The 22,090-nt window shown below is 34.0% G+C and overlaps 2 protein-coding genes across 2 annotated transcripts in view; both read right to left on the reverse strand.

Moving 5' to 3' along the window:
* Nucleotides 1–889: 889 nt before the first annotated feature.
* LOC144553317 (Tetratricopeptide repeat (TPR)-like superfamily protein) overlaps nucleotides 890–22,090 on the reverse strand; it is a 41,982-nt gene continuing 20,781 nt past the window's right edge. Inside the window, exon 6 of the transcript XR_013511354.1 lies at nucleotides 890–995. The gene's annotated coding sequence lies outside the window, so the exon portion shown is untranslated. The remainder of the gene's footprint in view (nucleotides 996–22,090) is intronic.
* On the reverse strand, nucleotides 9,113–13,252 carry LOC144553316 (protein CPR-5-like). The gene is made up of 5 exons (XM_078301420.1): nucleotides 12,793–13,252; nucleotides 12,415–12,468; nucleotides 12,300–12,335; nucleotides 10,544–11,212; nucleotides 9,113–9,791 (listed from the first exon to the last, which is right to left on the reverse strand). The coding sequence occupies exons 1-5, from the start codon at nucleotides 13,129–13,131 to the stop codon at nucleotides 9,255–9,257; spliced, it is 1,635 nt and encodes a 544-aa protein (XP_078157546.1). The 5' UTR covers nucleotides 13,132–13,252; the 3' UTR covers nucleotides 9,113–9,254.

Raw genomic sequence — 22,090 nt, forward strand, 5'->3', positions numbered from 1 at the left:
AATTTACATGTAAAAAGTCAAGCAGTCAAAATTAGAAAGTTTATAAATTAATTTTATTGTATTCATTTTTAACACTTTTTTATTACTTGACTTTATACAAAAAATTAATTTAAAATTCTAAAAGCTTTACATGTAAATTCATCACACGTGAAGCAAATCGATTTCAAAGGTTCGAATTTATTATTTGAAGCTAATTTAATAGAATTAAGCTCACCACACACTTGATGAGCTTAAGAACACCCTAGTTCTACTCTACTCTACCTGAGATGAAAAATAAATCATCTCTGCCATACTTTGAATTTAGCAGAGATTTGTTGTTTGGGGCATCCAATGAGTTTTCTTACCGGTACCTACGTACCATTATAACCCTACTCGATTTTGAATCTGTATTCTCTCCGATATTGCAGAGGATCACCCTCACTTTACAGTTTGAGATTAAATTTTAACTAGTTTGGTATTCGGTTTGCAATAGGAGGCAATATTTTTGGGCTTTGCGATTCGTGCCAAGTTAAAAAAACGGTTCAGATCTAGTAATTGTAAAAGATTCCCTTATCAGTTACTGGAGAGGATGTGAATTCACTCTGTTTTAGCTAAAAAGTTTAATTTTTGCTCCCTTTTTTTTATTTCTGGTTGGAATCTCTTTATGTCCTCAATTAAAGCCTTCATCAAATCTCGAGACATAGATCAGATTCCACTAGTTTCACCAAATAAAAAATAAAACCAAGTTACGAATTCTGAAAATGATGTTCAATAAACCAATTCAGTTCTGAGAAAACAAAAGAGAAAGAAATACAAACCAAAAGTGGTAAATAAAGGGGCAAGTGATAAAAAATCAACAAAATCAAACAAAAGCTTTTACATCACACTTGAAATGCACAAATTCTAAAACTCCAACAACTCTTGACCAAAACATCGGGTCCCAAGGGTTCCAATTACACTTGAACCGAAACTGACAAATCATAAAACCCCATTGAATATGACAAGAAGCCCACAACCTTGAAGCCTTAGTTTCATATGAGCCAAACTTGACAAATCATGAGGTCTCCATTGCACATGAGTCGGAGCTTGCAACCATTCTACACTTTTACTTGACCCAATACAAATAAGGGATCCTGGTTGTTGAGAATTTGAGTACCAGAGAGCAATTACACAACACAGAAAGAAATAAAATTGAGAAGAATCACAAACAGAACACACAGATTTTTACGTGGGAAACTCTCAAGGGGAAGAAAACCCACGGCCGCTCGCCAAACAAAATCCACTATTTCTCAAAGTCAGTTACAACAAATTACAGAGAGATTTAATGCATATATAGAATACAAATCCCAATGAAAGGGTGCGAAAAACAGATTAATCTGGACCACACATCTTAATGGATAATTTGACTAATCTGAACCGTCGGTTGAAGGATTTTCATGCAATTGACTTCTCTGAAAATAAAATTTTCCGGGCTAAACAATTGACTTCGTAGCCTCAGACACCGCTCGCAGGAGCTGCCGCCCCCCTGCCACCCCCCGCATACTCCTAGAATCAGGCCCACATACATAACATTGGTGGCCACAGTACAATTTTCATGAGTTAGGCTGAGGTGCTATGGATAGCATAGTGGCCTCTATGCTACGGCTCAATATTCGAGTTTTCAAAATCCAAACAGTCGATCCGAACCGTTCATCTTATTCTCCATATTAATATCTACTTGGAGACCAAATTTTACATTTTTCTGAATTTGTTTACTATTTATTAAGTATTTTACAAAATTGTTGATCCAACGGTGGCTGCACAAAACAGTAAAACCGTTGGATTAGCGATTTTCAAAGTGGCTTAATAAATAGTAAAAAAATTCAGAAAATTATAAAATTTGGTCTCCAAGCAGATATTAATATGGAGAATAAGATGAACGGTTCGGATCGACCGTTTGGATTTTGAAAACTTGAATATTGAGCCGTAGCATAGAGGCCACTATGCTATCCATAGCACCCCAGCCTAACTCCAATTTTCATTACCATATATCATTCCAAAAGGAAACTTTGCTTTCTTGCCCAGCTTCAATATGGCTTTCCAAAATGAAGAAAAACTGATTATTTTGAGGATTGGAGGAATATTTGTGGGGGATTCTTGTCTTCCAAAGGTGATGAATAGTCTTTTAAGTTTCCACCCCACATTTGAGTAATAAAGCAATATTCATATATTTTAAATTTAATATTCATATTCCCTCCCTCAAAACTCCTTTGTAATACGTGTTCTGTTTCAACTCACTAAAACAATATTCTTTATTATTACCAACACATATTTTTCTATTATTACCAACACCTTGCCATAAGAACTGGCACATATACTTATCAATTTGTCAAATTAGTAATTACCCAATAAAGTAGTGTGCCAACTCCTCCCCCCCCCCCCCCCCCCCCCCCCCCCTCTCTCTCTCTCTCTCTTCTAATTTGGAATCAAATCCCTAACGGAGCACCAATAAAAGAACATTATTCTCTTCCTTCTCATTTTTAATTTAATCTTTCTCTAAAGTTTTTCCTTGTGTTATTAATTCTCGGTTCTTAACATATTTCTTCCTGCATATAGTGAATTTATTTTTTATTTTGTCTACCAAACAATTTTTGCTTTGTGCAAATGTTTCTTCAACTTCAATTTGTAGTTGCAAATTCCCATAACACCTTTTTATTTTTCACAAATTTTCATAACATTCAGTTGCTGTTGGTTTAACTGACAATGTTGCTCACGTAATGGAGTTACAATTGTAGCTAGACGCTCAAGATTTACATATTTGTGCAGCAACCATATAATGGGATAGCATCTGATATAGGTTAGGAAATTGGTATGATCTTTTAATCATTTATATAAGCTGTAGTGAAACTCCCTGCTGCTGGGATCGGACGATGATGACGACACTGGACTTGATCTAGACGGATCGGACCTGTAGGATTACCTGAGGGACCGAGTGGAAATTGATGCAATTGATAGGGCTACAGGTCTTCTGCCTACTACTTCAGTTTCAGATGACACTAGTTCTTCTTCTGCTAGTGTTGTTATGCTTGGTGCAAGTCGTTAGATCTTTAGTTGTTGTTGCTATCGTTTATGTTTTGTAATTTGCCCTATGTCCTATACAAAACTTTATGCTGGTTTAGGTCTTTTGTTTTCAGGGTTTTAAGTTCTGCTTTTTTGTAGTGTTTTGATCATCTGCTTTTAGCATTGTTTAGACTTTTGCATGAACTATTTGGTTTCAGTGGGAAATCTTACAAAATATATATATATATATATATATATATATATATATATATATATATATAAGTTGTAGTGTTAAACCTTATAAATCCGGATGTTATGTTTCTTTTGTAATGAAATTATGCCTAGGAGCTTCTATAAAAAAAAATGATGGATGGTTTTAATTAGAATGTGAATAGCTAGGTTCAAAAGCACTCGTGTGGCTTACAGTAAATCTTCAGTAAATCAATAACATACGCTAGATTTAAGAGCACTCGTTCAATTATAAAAAAAAAATGATGGTTTTTCTTCATAAATTTTACAGTACATCAATAACATATACTAGATTTAAAAGCATTCATTCAAAATAAAAAAGAAAGATGCTATTACTGTAAAATATAAGGAGGTGTCTCTTTGTGACCTTAGAAGCTTTTTTTTTTTATGGAGTGGTTGTATAATATATATGCTTGCTTTTAAAAAAAATATTCACAATGTAAACACCATTTTTAGATAGATTTATTCTCATGTATGCATTACAACCTCTACGGACATCTAAGTGCTCTTTCTTTGATTGTTCTTGATTGGATATTTCTCTATAATAATCCTCTTTGCTATAATTAAAAGTTCTCATGGTAAGTACACTCGATATATTCTTTCATTCTTTCGAATAATATTTATTCGAATAGTAAAACCAACATGATATGCATAGACATTGCATGTAGAACTTGCACTACAACAGAAAAGGCTATCAGAGACCGGTTTTCCGGTCTCTGATAGTCACGTCGCCGGTCGCAGATAATTATACCGGTCTCAGAAAGCTAATTCCGGTCTCTGATAACCCGGTCGCTGAATGACGTCATCCAGTCGCTGATACTTTTTCTGCGACCAATTTTTTTCTGTCGCTGTTAATTTTTGCTGACGTCAGAAAAAATATTTACGACGAAATAAACGGTCGCTGATAGTCAAAAACCGGTCTCTGATACCGTTCGGTCAGTTTTTTTAGGTTTTTTTTTGTTATTTACTTTTCTGCCATTTAATTGGTACCACACGTACCAAACATTCACATCGATCAAACGTAAACAACAATATCTAAACATACAAAATATAAACAACATTCAAATCAAACAAAATCGATCAAAGCAAGAGTATATTGACATAATCTTTTCATACAAAGAAAGAGTATATTACACACTCTACTAGAAGAGGAGAATAAACACATGTCTGTTGTTTCTACCTCGTATTTTTCACAACATAAAGCAACATATAAATTGTTCTTGCTTGCTATTCCTACAAACATATAGAGAAAATCTCCAAATTATATCTTGGATGGGAAACAAGCTTCAGCTAAATAGACTTGTGACTTTAGTTTATTTTGGAAAATGATGTCAGACATAGTCAGGCATCTACAAGAGATGGGTTCAGCTTTACCTGAAAGTATTAAATTAAAAAAAAAAAAAGCTCAAGAGAGCAATTTCATGGTTTACAACAATTTCAAAAATTAGTTCAATTATTCAACAAAGATATAAAACTACCTCAATGCCATCAGACAAATTAACTAAACTTCACCAAACAAATTAACTAAACATCTTTAATAACTTAGTGCTGTAAAATGTCTATGATTTGAAAAATTACCTTTCGGGGTCCCATTTTTTGCCATGTTAATTTCCTCAATGCTTTTTTGGCTTTGTTTTTGTCTCTCATCACCATCAGAACCTGTACACATGCAGTTGTATAAGTTTAGCTCCTAGTTTTTAACTGATCTTCTAACAAAACAATATTTGTCTACTTACCATTAAATTCCAAACTGGTTCTCTTTGCTAAAGGCTTAGAACATCCAAACCTTCCAACTGTGGTGGACTTAAATGTGCAGAGAGATAGAATGTACAGGTTCATTTCCTGCTTGTGCTAGTGCATCAAGCTACAATGTGCAAAATAATAAATAAGAAGTTACTTTGTTGCCAAATAAAAAATATGAGTTTAAGCTAATCGAACCCTTATATAGCAGCAAGTTACCCTTGACTATGAAATCAGTACAAATACATTGAGTATAAAATCATTGGAACTACAAGAAGCGAATAATTTCTGTTACTTACGGGCCGAGTGGTAGCAGCGGCATATAAATGGCCAAGTTTCGCTGTTTTACATCCAATCCATGCATAGATATACATTGCAACAACAATCTATCTCCCTACAAGCATATATTAAAAATTAACATAAAGCAACAATGCCAATAGGTATATGTTCTGACTGGAACTATCTAGCATCAAATTGGTATTGTACCAATCATTACATGTTTTTATTTCGATCTTTTCCATGAGGCTGAACCAGTAGGCATGATTCTGGTATAAACCTGTACTGAAATTCAGCTGAACCAGTAGGCATGTCTGTGCAATACACTTTAATCATAGTCATCAATAAATTGATTTAGATTGTGCTGGAGCAATTCTCATAAAAATATATTAACTGTAATTATTACCAGAAAAATAGGTGCTGATCCAGCACTAAGTAATGTAATGCTATGGTATGCAATTAAACTTAAATTTATGACAAAAAAATATTAAAATAATTAGAGTTAATGACCAAACGAATTGTCAGAGATATGAAATTTTTAATCATGGTTATTAAGTGATTGTCATAGAAACATATACAGAGGAGATTTATAGGCTATAATTGTAATACTTCCTATATTTATTTATGAGAATTTTAAGAAAGAATCCAAGTCACTGATAACAACTAATTGCAATAGACAGTACCAATTTCATCTAAACAAGTGTAAGAGAAGGAGATAGAGAGATATTACCTGGATACGAAAGGGAGGAGGTAGGGTAGCGCAACACAGTGAGGCAAGAGGTGCTCGGCTTGTGAGGCACGTCTGATGTCGTGAGAGGGATGGGGCGAGGCAAGAGGTGCTCGGCTTGTGAGGCGCGTCTGATGTCGCAAGAGGGAGCGGCTGAGTCCGGAGGAGGGAGAGCCGCCGGACGAGACAGAACCGATCGGCACCGGAGACAGAAACGATTTTCGAGAAGAGACAGGATTTCGTAGGTTTTGGCGGAAAAGGGTTTTGGCGATCGATTTCGTATCAGCGGAGAAGGTTTTGGCGGAAAAGGATTTTGGCAGAGAAGGGTTTTGGCGATTTGGCGGAGAAGGTCACGCTGGCGCCCTTTTTTTTTATCGAAAAATTTCAGCGTTTAAAAAAAAAAAAAAAATTACTTTCTGCGACCGGGGGTGGCCCCGGTCGCTAATACGGTCGCAGAAAATCTTGGTCGCATCAGATTTTTGTTATATATTTTTTTTTGAAAAAAAATAGATTTTCTGCGACCGGAAATGACGCCGGTCGCTGATACCGGTCGCAGAAAATCCGTTCTGCTGTAGTGTTGTAGGCTGCATTCTCACTTGGAAATTCCATGCCAATTTTTTGTTCTTTATACTCCAGTTTTTGTGTTGATTCATTGTCTAAACAAGAGGTCAAAATTCAAGTATGAATCAATATTCATAAAAAACAAAACATTCGCACCTCTAAGGTGATCATGGTCTATGTACTCGAATTTAATAAAGTTGATTTCAACAATTAATAATCAAAACCTAATTGGTCCAATCATTTTCAAGTAAGAATTAACAATAATGCAATGCAAAACTGGTTTAGACATGAGGATCTTTTTTATAATTACTAAAAGTTGAAGAATTTACCTTGTGGATGGAGAATTGTGATTTCATCTCCAATGCTAGAGTGAGAGACAAGTGGCAAGTGTACTTGCTGAATGGTCGCCGGTCGGGGCAGTGTCAAGTTTGATAGTTGGTGGATCGGAGCAAGAATTGTTGTTGGAGCTTGAGTAGATACTTCTTTGTCATTAGCGACGTCGATCAATAGCATCTTTTTTAGTTTGATTTTTCTTTATTATAGGAGAAGAAATGAGTGCACAATCTCGACTAGAGATAGTACGCCAAGTTGCGTTCTGACATTGAGAAAGGTCGGGTTGAAAGCATGAGAGTTCGAGAGATGAGAGGCTCCTGGTGGTAGTGACTTAACAACACAAAGGAAAACTTTATAGAAAGATTAAATTAGCAACGAAAAAGGAGAGAAGAATGTTCTTTCATTGAAGCTCTACTATGGATTTGATTCCAAATTAGAAGAGAGAGAGAGATAGAGAGGAAGGAGTCATTTCCTTTATTTTTTGTTTAACAGGAGAAAAGCTAACGATGTTAATTAGCATTAATTCTACCAATTTTGATCATATATGATTGTGTGGCCTAAGAAGGCTTTGGATAGAAATCCTGTTCAGATGCCTTTGGATCAAACCAGAACCCGTTTTTGTATTCAGTGATATATTCATATACAAGATACAATAATTTATGAGAGAGAAATAACATTTAAAGTGGATAATTAATGAAGGATAAAATTGTCTACAAATTAAAATATGCAAATAATATTGTGGTAGTTCTGCCAATAGATAATTAATAAAGTTTCGCCAAAAAGTTCTAAAAATTAAACAAGAATAACGCAAGCAAGCATATTTTTTTACTGAGCAAAGTTAGAGTGTGATGTGCTCATCAAAAAAAGTCAATAAGCACATATCGCAATACAGAAGTTAAATGAAAGAGGAAAACATATCAAAACTAAAAATCATAGGCAGGTGAAGGCTTGAACCCTATTAACTCCGCTTCAAACCACCCTCCCCCCGAGTGCATATCCTCTGAGATATCTCATATTTTGCGTGACCTACGTGTCCGGTGCCTATTCGGGGATAGTGTAGGGGCCAGTACTATTTGAGTTTTGAGATTCGTGCAGAACATATTTTAACGTTTGAGATTTTCTAAAAGGTCACGCAAAATATGAGATATCTCAAAGGATGCGAATTCCCTCCCACCGCTGTTAGAGCTATTTGTAATATATATATATTTTTCTTGGTTAAAGAGATCGATTTCACAATCTAAGCCTAATTGATATCCTCTTTTCTTTGATATTATTTCTTTTGCAATGGAATATGAATGACCGCAGGACCTAATTTCTCTTGGTCTAGCAATTAATAACATTATTTATCTTGATCTAGTAGAAGAAACAATCTCAAGCAGCAACTGGCTGTCTGGCTGGCACTCTTTTTTTTTTTCTTTTACTGAGGTGAAGTTTACATGATACTCACCTTTAGCAAATAATTTGTATCAAATCGAAAAAAAAAGCAAAAAATTTGTTGTTTACTGAGAGAGAGAGAGAGAGAGAGAGAGGATATGATTAGTACAATTCGGTCGTTGATGCCTCATGCTGTTGTCTTTGGGGATTATGTTATTGAAATGGGTGAGAGTGATGAGGATAATGACGACGATAGTTATGACAAGGAGGGCCCACTTGGCAATGAGGTTGGCAACCGGGCGGGTGTGGACGGGGGGAGAAGGGGGTGTTAATAGGAGTATACTTTATTTCCTTTTGAGAGAAGGGGCACGACTAATGAGATTTCATAATGGTAGCGAAACTAGTGAAGAAGGCACAGGTTTTGGTCTTACACCGGCTACTGGGAACAGTCCTGCTGATTTGGCAAATGCATATTCGCTGGATGGCCATGATGATGATGATGGGGATGATAATGATGTTGATGACAGTGTGGATGTTGTAAATGGGTTTATGGATCATGGGAGAGGTGTGGAGAGGTGCAGATAGAGGCGTCGAAGGAGTAGGGGTGGTATTGGGTTTGTGGGACCCGCATAAAGGTCCTGCTGCGTTAACAGGGTCAGGAAGAGAAACAGAGAGCTTCATAATATATATGTAGGTTTCTCTAATTAATTTGCTGATTTATGCTTGTCACAAAATACCGGGGCAGTCCCTAACCCGATTTGTAGAGTCAATTTGTTGTGTATGTTGTAGATTATTTCATTTTCCTTTTTACACCAAGAAAATTATGGATCCGTGTAACAGCTTGCACAGGATAAATATATTCAAAAGGCAAACGTCACCACCAGAACTCCAATTCCCTACCCAGGAAAGCACCATAAACAATTCAACAACATTAAGTTAAAACCGCATCTATACAAAACAAACACACCAAAAAATCTCAAAGCTCACCTTCTTCACCTACGTTCACTAGTCTTATTTCCTCCCTGAAGTGCTCCATCCATTCAAAAACCGAAGCAAACGGTAGAAGCCCGGCCGACACAGGCAGTATAAGCAATGGCATAACATACAACATATACCTCCCAACCCAATAAGGTTTCCTTGCAACCTCTATCCCTTGAGAAACATTGACAGGTCCATAAAGCAAGCCGTAAACAGTAGCTGGAAATGCATTTACCAGAAAATGAATCAGGCACAGCATTTCCCAGAAAATGAGCCAGCAAAAGCCGTTCCCACCCAGTGCGTCCACACACCATTTCCCGGTAAAGCCGCAAAATCCACCTAGTAACATAACATTAAAAGTGATCGGCATGTTTGGTCCCGCCAAAGATGATTTTTGGATGATTAACCAAGCGAGTGCGAGAAACATTATAATGCCAAAACCAAGACGGGTGAAGGCTATTAGATGGCACTGCAAAAAGAAAAATCCTGACTTGAAAAAGGATACTTGCTTTGGGAACCACCATGAATTTGATTCCTGAAAAAGGAAGTTAACATGAGACCTCGATATTTCCCTTCAAAATATTATGTCGGAATTAGGGGTGTTCAAACGATTGGTTCCGTTATAACCAAATAAAAATGGTCAAACCAAAATTTTATTCAATTTTAAAAAATTGAACTGAACCAACCGACTTAAACTTGTGTACCAAATAACAACCGAACCAAAAAACCCAAAGTAAATTTCAGTTTGTTTAATTGAACTGAAATAAGAGAGATTAAATTTCAAAAGGTCAAAACGCAATACATACACAAATGCATTTAATAATCATAGAAATAAATATCAAGATATATCAGTCGAACCAAAATAAGAGAGATGAAACAAAACAAAATATTAAATACCGAAAAGATTCAAGTAAATATCAACAAATGAGGACTCAGATCCTCATTTTTCATCAAAAAAATAAAAATAAATATCAAGTAAAATTTTGGTTAGTCTAGTTGAAACGAAATAAGAGAGATTAAACCGAACCAAATAAAAAAAACCACAGTAATTATAAAATTCAACCGAACTGAACAATTTAATCCAAAAATTGTCGGTTTTGGTTGAAAACCAAATAAACCGGATCAATGAACAACCCTAGTCGGAACACATTATCCAAACTGTCTTCTTCCATACTATTATTCAATGGCGTCCACTATGACACCTACTGGTACGAGTAGCAGCAGTCATAAACAAACTGTCATAAGAAATAACCATTACCATAACAAAAGCAAATCACAGTTACTTACCTTAGAAATGCTTGAACATGATTCAGTAACCTCTGTAATTCGCTGGTACGAGAAAGCATATGTGCCATAACCAAAGCAAACTGACATAATTATCAGTCCAGTGACAAGCACATCAATAAAACTCTTCACAAGCTCTGAAAATCGTGCATCTTCCATCTGATTTTTTAATTTTTCTTCTTTAAACACAGCCTTTGCCATCCCCATTCCAACCTTAACCCGTTCCAGCATGTGTGAGTATGAACTAATCTCCAATTGGGACATTTTCAACTCCAATTTCTTCATAATTAGACCCATTTCAAACTCCTTTAGGTTGTTAGAGCGCACCTGCTCAGTCACTGATCTCTTCGACGTGGATATAATATGGTGATTAATTTCATGATTTTGGGAGCTGCTATTCCTAGAAATGTTTGATAATTGGTTGTACAGATTACTATGCAGGATTATTTGGGTGCTTGTTGTGGGGACCAAGGGAGGATGTGGTATCGAATGAGAGTACTCTGTGCGGTGGTTTGAGATATTTACATTATCACAACCATCAGAGGGGGTGTAAGATGTGTTTTCTTCTTGGTCTGGGATGGATGTACGGCTTATTAGATGGAGAGTTTGTAACGTGCTTCTAAATGATTTCTCAAAATTTCTCATGAAATGATCATACTTATCACCATTTATCTGTTAAATAGAAGAAAAGAGTTTTAAGTGTAAAATCATAAAAGGGAAAACAGATAAGGTAACACAGATTGCTATACCACTTGGTACTATAGCGTATCAGGCTAGTAATTTGTTGGCTCTGTCCATCAGGTTGACCAGGACCACCTCAAATCAGTTAAGGCAAACCAATTGCATTCAAGGGTTGAATTCAGGTCAAGCTTTCTGGGCCCACTGGTGGATCAGAATCACATAGCAGCCTTTGTGGTGAACTACTGAACCACATGCTTCTGTTTAAATAAAAGGTCGATAACCTATTAGTTGAATGAGTATGGTTATAATGCCCCAATGTTTTCGTGCCCCAATCATGTCTCACATCATTATCTCTGTTTTCAAATTCCAAACAGTTAATACGAACAACTCAATATGATCTCCATACCAAATTATATATTTTTGGAAGTTTTTTACTATTTTTTAGATAGGTACAAAATCACTATTTTTTAGAAGATTATGGACCATCCAAAAACAGTGATTTTCTACCTATCTAAAGAGATAGTAAACAATTTCCATTAAATATAAAATTTGGTCTCCAAGCACATTTTAATATGGAGATCATATTGAGCGGTTTGGATTGACTGTTTGGACTTTGAAAACAAAGATAAGGATGTGAGACACAATTGTGTCACAAAAACAATGGGGCATTTTAACACTACTCAATATAGTTTCTATTAAGTAAAGGTAACAATGCCAGTCAAATTCAATTGGCAACTCCAGAAGAAGTCAACCCAACCTGATCAATTGAGTCTGGTTCTGATTTAATGTCCTGTTAGAACATCAAGCCGGACTTAAAAATCTTGATTATACAAGTTTACAAAATAGTGGCTACCAGACCAGTGTTAATAGGGTCCCACAAACAGGATACCGGATCGGGGTTAATAGGGTCCCAAAAACAGGATACCAGACCAATGTTACACCAATAAAGATACAATTCTTAAGCTTATTTACCATTGGCACATACTGGTACCATGCCAGTCAACTAGATTCAGTATAGGTATCAGTATCTGGTATTGAAACCAGCATAACGGTAAAGGAGAGATATAAACGAACTTACATTTGTTACAGACTCTTTGACAGCAGAAGTACACATCTGCAGAGATATAGACAAGAGGGTCAGCAAGATATTCTTAGAACTAAAAAAAAATTAACAGAGGTAGCAATTGAAGTACCTCGGAACAGAGATCTAAAGGTATTCTTTCTCCTTGCTTATTTTTATTCAAGACCTGAAAATTCAAGAAAATATTACCCACGTTAACCACTTGAAAACAATGTTGAGGATAAAAGTGCAAATCAATTTATTTTCTCACAATTTGATATTTTTTTTGTTTCTTGTTTACTTGTCCGTTAATTGTGAAATTTGTAGATGAACTAAAAGTTGTGATGTTTTTTTTTTGTTTTGTTCCAGTATTAGCCCATAACAGTATAAAAGAAGAGAATTGGCATTACAATTAGTCAACTTTTAGAAAGAATTTAATAGTCAATCATAAATTAATTTTGCAAATAAAAGCAAAACCCTAACAGCTCATAGAGCAAACCGAGTTTAAAACCTGAGATAAAACAGCGGCGAATGACATCCCAAGAGGAAGGGCAAGATCGTCATGCGCACTACCACCTCCAATGGCACGTGGAGCCCACAGAACTCGAGGCCTGACCCTCGACCGAACACGGCTTCTGATTACTTGGGGAGAGCTTACAGAAACAGAGGAGGAAGACAAAGGAGACGCAGCAATAGTGTCCTTGTCTCCCCGGTAACTGTTGCTGCACTCGGAGGGATTTTCTGGGGCGAGATCACCATTGCTAGCGTGCGGCACGGTGCCAGTGGTGGAATTTTTTTGCGGGGTAGTCGGAGATGGCGATGGCGTGGTGCACCGCACGAGGGGTTTCATGGTAGAGAAAAGGGAAAGTAGAGAAAGACGAAAGAGGAGAGAATGCTAAGGAAAACTTTTAAAGTTTTCATTTGCCGCGTTAGCGGGTGAAATTGACAACGATTCTATTCGGTTTAAATCATTTTGTTTTATTTTTATTGTGCTTTGTTTATTTTAGTTTGAAGATTTTATATCGTAGAATTTGATTTTTTTTTGACATTTTTTTCTTTTCATATTGATGGTATAATATAAAACAAATCCTTATTCATTCACTCTATTTTTTTTTTTTTTGCAAAAAAAAATATATATAATGAATAAAATATCTTTAGAAGTGAAATAGAGAGCAATTTGAAGAAATGACCGTAAAATTTTGTGTACTGACTCCTAATCGAATTATTTTGGATTCAGAAGTAAAAGAAATTATTTATCAAATTGGTGTATTACCAAATCACACTCCTATTGCCACAGCTTTGGATATAGGACTTTTGATAAACCAAATAGAAACGAACATACGAATTCTTTTTTCATAAACCTCCTCTATTTCTTTTTAGAAAAACAAAAGATACCGTGAAACGCGAATAATTCACTAAGAACACCTTTGAAAAGATTAGTGGTACAGTTGAATCCAATGATTCATTTTCCAATAAGTATTCAGCTTCTTGTACACCCTCGTGTACTTCAATCTTCATTACCGATGCTGATCCTGGAAGAGCTCCAGCATTAAAAAGCATTGTTTATATTGGTGTAAAATTAAGTTTCATACGTGATGTAACTCAACTACATCAAATGATCTTTCAAATTGGTCAAGACTTTCCAGTTTATGGCCTCTTTTATATGGTACTAGTTGTTTCATTGAATTTGCTTCATTAATAGGTTCGCGATTTGATTTTGATCAGTATAGATTGGTACCAAGATCAAGTCCTAGGCAAGCGGACCGGTTGGCTTTTTCCTTTGTGTTCTACTTTTTTGAGTTGGGGGAATTTCACATATACCCCTCAAAAACTTCAAAATTACGTATTACCCCCACTAAATTTTGAAATTATGTATTTTCCCTCTAAACTTCAAAAACTCACAAATTTACCCATTTTATTGCCTTTTATATTAAAACTAATTCTAAAATTCTAAAATACCCATTATACCCTTTATTAAAAACATATAAAAGCCCATCAGACTCAAGTTTAAATCTGAAGGATTACTCTACCGTCTAATCCGTGCGCATCGCATTAAGATATGTACGCATCGCTTCAATATTTGTGTTGTTCTAGCATGCACAGATCTTAAAGCAATTATGATCCGCATTAAGATATGTGCATGTCGCTTAAATATGCATGTGTGTTCGCATCAAGATTTGTGTCGATCTTGCGCGCAAAAGCAGTTCAAACTATAGATGAACTATTCGGATTAAAATTTGAGTCTCATGGGCTTTATATTTTTTTTAATAAAGTATAAAATGGATATTTTATAAATTTATAATGAGTTTTAATACAAAAGACAATAAAATGAGTAAATTTGAGAGTATTTGAACTTTGGAGGGGGAATACGTAATTTCAAATTTTAGAGGGTGAATACATAATTTTAAATTTTCTGAGGGGTACACGTGAAATTTCCTCTTTTGAGTTTGAGTTTGGTCTGATTCCATACCGAACTTTTTTTTTGTTAGCACCCTAATAAATATGAATTAAACAAATGCTATCCATTCAACTATATTATAATTGTTATCATCCACGCATACTCAATCTGTACATCAAATCAAATTGAATTGACGTACAAACTGAGAAGACACGATTTTAATACACCGACTGAGTATGCACACCTAGGGGTGAGTAAATCGCTCATAACTCGTGAGCCGCTCATAACTCGCTCATTAAAAGCTCGCCTAAACTCGCTCATTTATCCGCTCATTTAAACTCGCTCATTTATCCGCTCATTTAAACTCGCTCATTAACAACTCGCTCATTTACTTAATGAGCGAGCATGAGCATGACCCAACTCGCTCATAACTCGCTCATTAAGAATTTGCCACATTTAATCCTGTATAATTCTGTGTAACATCAATCTTGCCTCATTAAGATTGATAGATAGTGAGCATAGTTATTTTATTTTTGTAATATGTTGATTGTTGTCTATTGATGCTACTGTGAAAGTATTACACTTTGTTGGATGATACTGTTGATTTTTGTAATATTTTATTGTTGTTTGTTGGACGATGGCTGTGAAAGTATTATTGTTGAAGTGTTGATGATACTGTTGATTTTTTAATATAATTATATTTTTGTTGGATTTTTATTACATTTTATTTAAATGAATTATGACAATTTGTTAGATTTTGTTATGATAACTTTTAACAAATTTTGTTATGTGTGGGCACACTATATAATTTTGTTATGAGTCATAAGTCATAACTCGTGAGCCGCTCATAACTCGCTCATTAAAAGCTCGCTCATTTACAACTCGCTCATTTATCCGCTCATTTAAAATTGCTCATTAACAACTCGCTCATTTACTTAATGAGCGAGCATGAGCATACCCTAACTCGCTCATGCTCGCTCATTAATCACCCCTAGCACACCACTTACTGGGAGTGCGCATCATTTTCAAATGGGGGTGAATAAAAGTACACCTCAATGCTTATGCTTTTTTCTTATTTTACATCTCAATGCTTATGCTTCTGTTCACCATCATTTTCAAATGGTGGTGAATAAAAGTACATCTCAATACTTATGCTTTATTCTTATTTTATACTTATTTTTGTGTTGTGTAAGTGATATTCTATCTTCTTTTCACGTTATTCAAGGTTACCTTTGTTAAAATAATATAAAATAAAGAAAGAAAGACACTGGTTTTGGTTCAGGGAAGCACAATAAGTAATCTGGGTTTTCTGTACGGAATGAATTGCAAAACAGAAATTTTTTTTTTTTGATGAATACTGAGTCAGCGTACTAAATTGGTGCGCATCTCCAGTATATTCACCATTCTAATTTGGTATACTGACTGAATATGCATGGGTGATAGAAATTTAAATATGACTGAATGGGTGTTGTTTGTTAATTTAGATTTATTAGGGTGCTAATTAAAGAGAAATGATGGTACAACATTAATAAGAGTGATCATACTAATTATGTAACTTTTTTCATAATCTATCTACTAAAAAATTATAATCTGATCACTTCATTTCCATCAAATGGAAGTCACAAGTGTTTTTTTTTTTTTCTAATGATCATTTAAAAATCCAAAATTTTTATTTATACAATAAGTTGAGGGCAGCTAGAGTGATAATCCAACTTGATTTGCTTCTATTTATAGAGAGAAGCAGAATAAGGTAATATTGCCTTTACCGTTGTAACAATTTCTGAACCATTACAACGGTTAGCCAACTTACTCAAGTTTGGCTGCCGATAAACCCTAACGGTTAATGAACCGTTGTAATGGTGGTCACAACGGTTAAAATGCTGATCTGCAATTTAATTGGCATATTCTTAAGCATATTTTACCATCTTTACAGATATTTAATCATAATATTGAAATGATGTTTCTATTTCCAATGCTAAGTGTTTCATGACTATATCCTTGATAAATCTAACAATTGTTTTTTGCATTAAAAATTTCAAATAAAATTTTCAAATAAAAAAACTTGAACGTCGATTTTTGTTTAATTGTTATGATCAAGCAGAGCCATACTTTTAAGGTATGAGAATCAAATTTAAATAAAGATCAATTATATAAAATTTTCGTAAATTGAATTAATTTATAGTATTCATAGTATTTCACTCTAAAATATATAAAAAAAAAATTATGTATAATTACACAATTTTTGTAAATAAAGAAAGGTCAATTCACCTCGTAGCTTCTCTTACTCGATCCACTCTTGGTTATGATTTAATATATTCATATAATTTGTACAAGATGACGAAGCTGAAAAGTTAGCACTTAATTTGCATCACCAATTTTTCAATTCAATGCCATTTTAGTAGACAATATGACAACGATTTCAGAGTAACTGTTTTATTTTTATTTATTCATTTATTGTATTTCGTCCATATGTAACAATGCACAAATAATGCAGTTAATCCTATTAAATATGCAAAATGAATGACATAAAATTTCTTAAATAGAATCTGAGCCTACATCTAGAATTTAATGGATCACAATCATAACTTGTTAAAAGTATTTATTTTTGAAAAAAATGAGTAATGGATTACATTCAATAATTTGTTGAACATATTTATTTTTGAAACTTATTAAAGAAAACATTTTCATTTTTAATTAAGTACATATTCAGGAATATAAAAAACTTCTCAATGGCTTTCTTGAACTTTATATCGCATTCAATTCATCGCTTACCTGCTTCTGTCTTTCTTTCATTTTCCCTCGCTCACTTCCCTTTTTCTTTTTTTGCTCTAACATGAAATGGACCAAGACCACACTAGGGCTGCACAAAATGTTCATAGTTCGTGATTCAATTTGAGTTCGATTCGGAAAAAGTTCGTAATTAATTTGATTCGAAATTAGTTTGTTCTGAAACAAATCAAACCAATTCGGTTCGAATCTTATTCAAATCAAACTCAAACTTGACATAATTTGTTCAAAATTGATTCGCAAACAATGGTAATTTATAATAGGAAAATATTTCAACAGCGTAACAAATTAACAATGGAATAAGCTCCATTTGACTAGGTCCATGCCATGATTTTAATCAATCCAGCAGTGTAAAAGGTAAGAGAATCTTGAGCTGGCACATAATTCATCAGTGTGAATTCGTGAAAGATAAAAGAAAACCGTGTGAATTTTGTTCTGCGCGAAGAAAACTAATGCATAAATTACCAGTATAACTAGGGCTGTCAAAAAAAAAATGTAGCTCGTAATTCGATTGATTTCAATTCGAAAAATTTGTAGTTCGCAATTAATTTGATTCGAATTAGTTCGTTCTGAAACAAATTAAACCAATTCGGTTCGAATCTTATTCAAACTCAAACTCAAACTGGAGTAAGTTCGATTCGTTTGCAGCATAGACCACACTCATTAAAATTTATAATATTAAAATAGAGGGAGCTGACATTAGCACAATTTTTTTTCTTTATTAACACAACAATTTTCATAAATTTTAATTGCATTGACAACTTTGCCTTTACTTTTTTTTGTCCCTATGGCCTGCCTATTTGATTATAATCAACCCTTTGTTTATATTAATAATTATGATTCATTTTATTTCCATAACTAAAACATCTCTCTCTAAAATCATCTCTCTCAAAGCATATTCTTTGCTTCTTTGCCAAGCAAATTTACAGAATAAAGTAGCGAATTTTGCTCTACTTTTGGTGCAAAAGTTTAAATAAAAGGGACGTGCTGTTTTTAAGCGCAATAATTGAACTTTTGAGCGCTGAGAGAGAACTTTCTTTCTTAAATGCCTAATTTGTCCTTATTTTCTTTTTCTTACTTAATTAAGAAGGAAGCTATTAGAAGAGGAAAAAAAGTGGAAATGCTCGATTCCAAATCGGATAGAAACTCGGAAGAGAAAGTCAAATCAAATCCTGAGCCTTTCCTTCAAATCAAACCGCTCTTCATTTTTATTGGAAGTGTTTTGATTCTAATAAGCCATTCCTTCATTGGTAGCAGAAGACCAAACCCTTTAAGGATCAAAAGAAAGTCAGTTAGTCGACTAGGGATTAATTGAGGTACCTGGTTTGAGATCTAACTACATTCCTGGAGCAAATCAACGTTCATATTTTCATCTACTATGAAGCTGTTAAACTTACTATTGAATTTAGCTCATAAATGATATAATATTTAAAATCCCTAAATAAGATGATTGGACTGTTATTGAATCCTTGTATTTGAAATATGTACTATCCATAGCTAACAATAGTTGAATGCAATTAAGGTGCTTGATGAAATGCTTGAAACAAAAGCTAAGCACTATTTCATCTAAATCTTTTAATGTGAAGTCATGGTTCATGTCAAGATTGATTACTGGTACTATGAGTGCAATTTGCAGTAGGCACTTTACAAAAATTATGGGTCCTCCATGTACTCACAAAATGAGTAATTGGTTCAAATGCCTTCATTTTTTGTCTCCATTATGTCTCCATTTTTAATAACTTTAATAACTCAAAATTTATAACTTAAAAGTCAAACTAAAATTGTTAGATATGATCTACATTATTTTATCTATGCACGTGTAAAAAATTGTGACATATCAACTTTGTTTTGGCTATCACCAAGAGCTTGTAAAAACGCACTAATATGGTTAATTTCTAGACGTTGATTTTTCAAATGATTGATTCACATAAAAATATAATCAAAATGTGATATTTTTTTTAATGAGCACATAGAGAAAATAACATAGATCACATTTAACAGTTTTATTTGGATGTTTATGATATAAATTTTGATTTATTAATGTTTTTAAAAATTGAGACATGGTAGAGACACAAAAAATAGAGGCATTTGAACCCTTCTTGAAATCATCCATTTGTGATACCTAGTGCAAAGTTCTTCAAGCATGACACCAAAGCCGTATCATGATCATCATTGTGTAGCCGCATAAGCACTCAATGACCTTCCATCAATCCACCATTGTGAGTGTATCAAGTTAAAAATCAATGACTAATTTCTCCAAGACAAGGGTTCAAATGCCTCCATTTTTTGTGTCTCCACCATGCCTCCATTTTTAAAAATATTAATAAATCAAAATTTAAATCATAAACATCCAAATAAAACTGTTAAATGTGATCTATGTTATTCTCTATGAGCTTATTAAAAAAAAATATCGCATTTCAATTTTATTTTTATGTGAATCAATCATTTGAAAAATCAACGTCTAGAAATTAGCCATATTAGTGCATTTTTACAAGCTCATGATGACAGCCAAAACAAAGTTGATATGTCACAATTTTTTACACGTGCATAGATAAAATAATGTAGATAATATCTAATGATTTTATTTTGACTTTTAAGTTTTAAATTTTGAGTTATTAAAGTTCTTAAAAATAAAAGCATGATGGAGGCACAAAAAATGAAGACATTTGAACCCTCTTTTTTTTTAAAAAAGATATAGCTCGTGAAAGGATTAAGTGAACTCCTTAATCAATTTGATGTCGTCTTCGAATCTAATATTCGACCTCCTAAATGCTGTCCACCATAGCAAGATCCTTATGGTGTTTTGAAATTGTCAAAGCTCCCTCTTAGTGCGGTTCGAGCACAAGACCTGATCATCGAAGTTATGTACATGGATATGTAATAATTGGATTTTTTTTTTTCCCACATATTTACCAGTAGGTTTTATTTAGTTTGTAGAAGCTTTTTTTTTCCACATTTTTTTGAAGAGCTATAAGTGTTGTTTAGAATAATTATTTGGTTCATATATTAAGTTTCATGGCTCTACTTGCATAGCTGTATGTATATGAATTATTTGTTGTCATTTTCTATGTCATTCGATTCACACTGTAATAATTTGAATTGATGAGTTAATAGTATCAGTACTGGTATTCAACAAAGTATAGCTTTGAAAATTAATGAGAGGTTTGTCAGTTGCTAAACCACCTTCCTTGAGCCATGGATGCTTTTTTCAAATATGTTGGAGATGATCAGACAAAATATATTAGCATGATATCCTATCAGTAATACTACAACCTGAACATATGCAGTTTGACAAGTCTGGTAACGCCACATATGACATTACAATTGGTGAGTACCAAGAATTAGTGGACAGTTGAATTGCATAGCTTGTGTTAGTACCATGGTACATATTGGTATCATAGCTGATCGGTTCAGTACTTCAACATATCTAGCATCTCAATCCATATTGAGTTATTATCATATTCACAATCCATATTGAGTTATTATCATATTCATTTTTATTTAATTAAAGTATAAATAAGAAATTAAATTTTTGTTGAAAAGATACTTTTTATAAAAGAACATTACTTAAGTTTTTATTTAGGTTGGACTGATACAGTGCTGTGATTGACCTGAACTATTGGATAAACAATTTAGGGGGAATTTCATGTATACCCCTCAAAAACTTCAAAATTACGTATTTCCTCCTCTAAATTTTGAAATTACATATTTCCCCTTCTAAACTTCAAAAACTCACATATGTAAACATTTTATCTTTTATATTAAAACTCATTCTAAATTTATAAAATACATATTTTACCTTTCATTAAAAGTATAAAACACTCCATCGAACTCTAGTTTTCATCTGAAGGGTTCTTTTATCATCCGATCCACGCATATCACAATAAGATTATTGTGTGTTCACTTCAAGATTCGTGCTAATGTAGCTCGCACGGATCTCAAAGCAATTTTGATCCGCATGCATTGCATTAAGATCTGTGCACGTTGCTTCAATATTCGTGTGTGTTTGCTTCAAGATTCGAGCTGATCATCTAGCGCTCACAGAATTTAATAGTCGTTATCAAGTGCTGAGTGGTTATTCGTCAGAATAGGAATTTAATATTTTATATTATTCACCGCAAAATATGTAGTTAATATAATATCATATTTCCTCTTGCAAATGACCGACTTCCTTTAATAGTTTTTAAAAAAAAAAAAAAAAACTGATAGTGGCTATCAGATGGAATTACAACTGTTCAAAATTACACCCAACTTCACTCCATTCTATCATAAATCTTAAAAGACCTCATAAAAAAAAGGGAAACTACATGTAATAACAAAACCACCTAAATAAACTACTTAGCAAAACTTCATCCATAATTGGGCTTCTTTACTGGCACGGTGTGCCAGCCATCCAGCATCTGTTGCACCATCTTCAACGATTTTTTTGTTTCTTACTCTCCACAAGAACCAACATACTGAGAAGAAATATGCGCCCCACTGATTTCTTGATAACCTGCTGCTACAAACTCTCCAAGATTTTGCCACTGTTGATTGCACTGTATCTCCTCTGTGTAGAAAGCAGCTGCAACTCAGGATTCTATGAATTTCCATCCAAACTCTTCTCGAAAAGTTGCAATTAAAG

This window comes from Carex rostrata, chromosome 4 (assembly GCF_964058835.1).
Source record: "Carex rostrata chromosome 4, lpCarRost1.2, whole genome shotgun sequence".
Lineage (NCBI taxonomy): Eukaryota > Viridiplantae > Streptophyta > Magnoliopsida > Poales > Cyperaceae > Carex > Carex rostrata.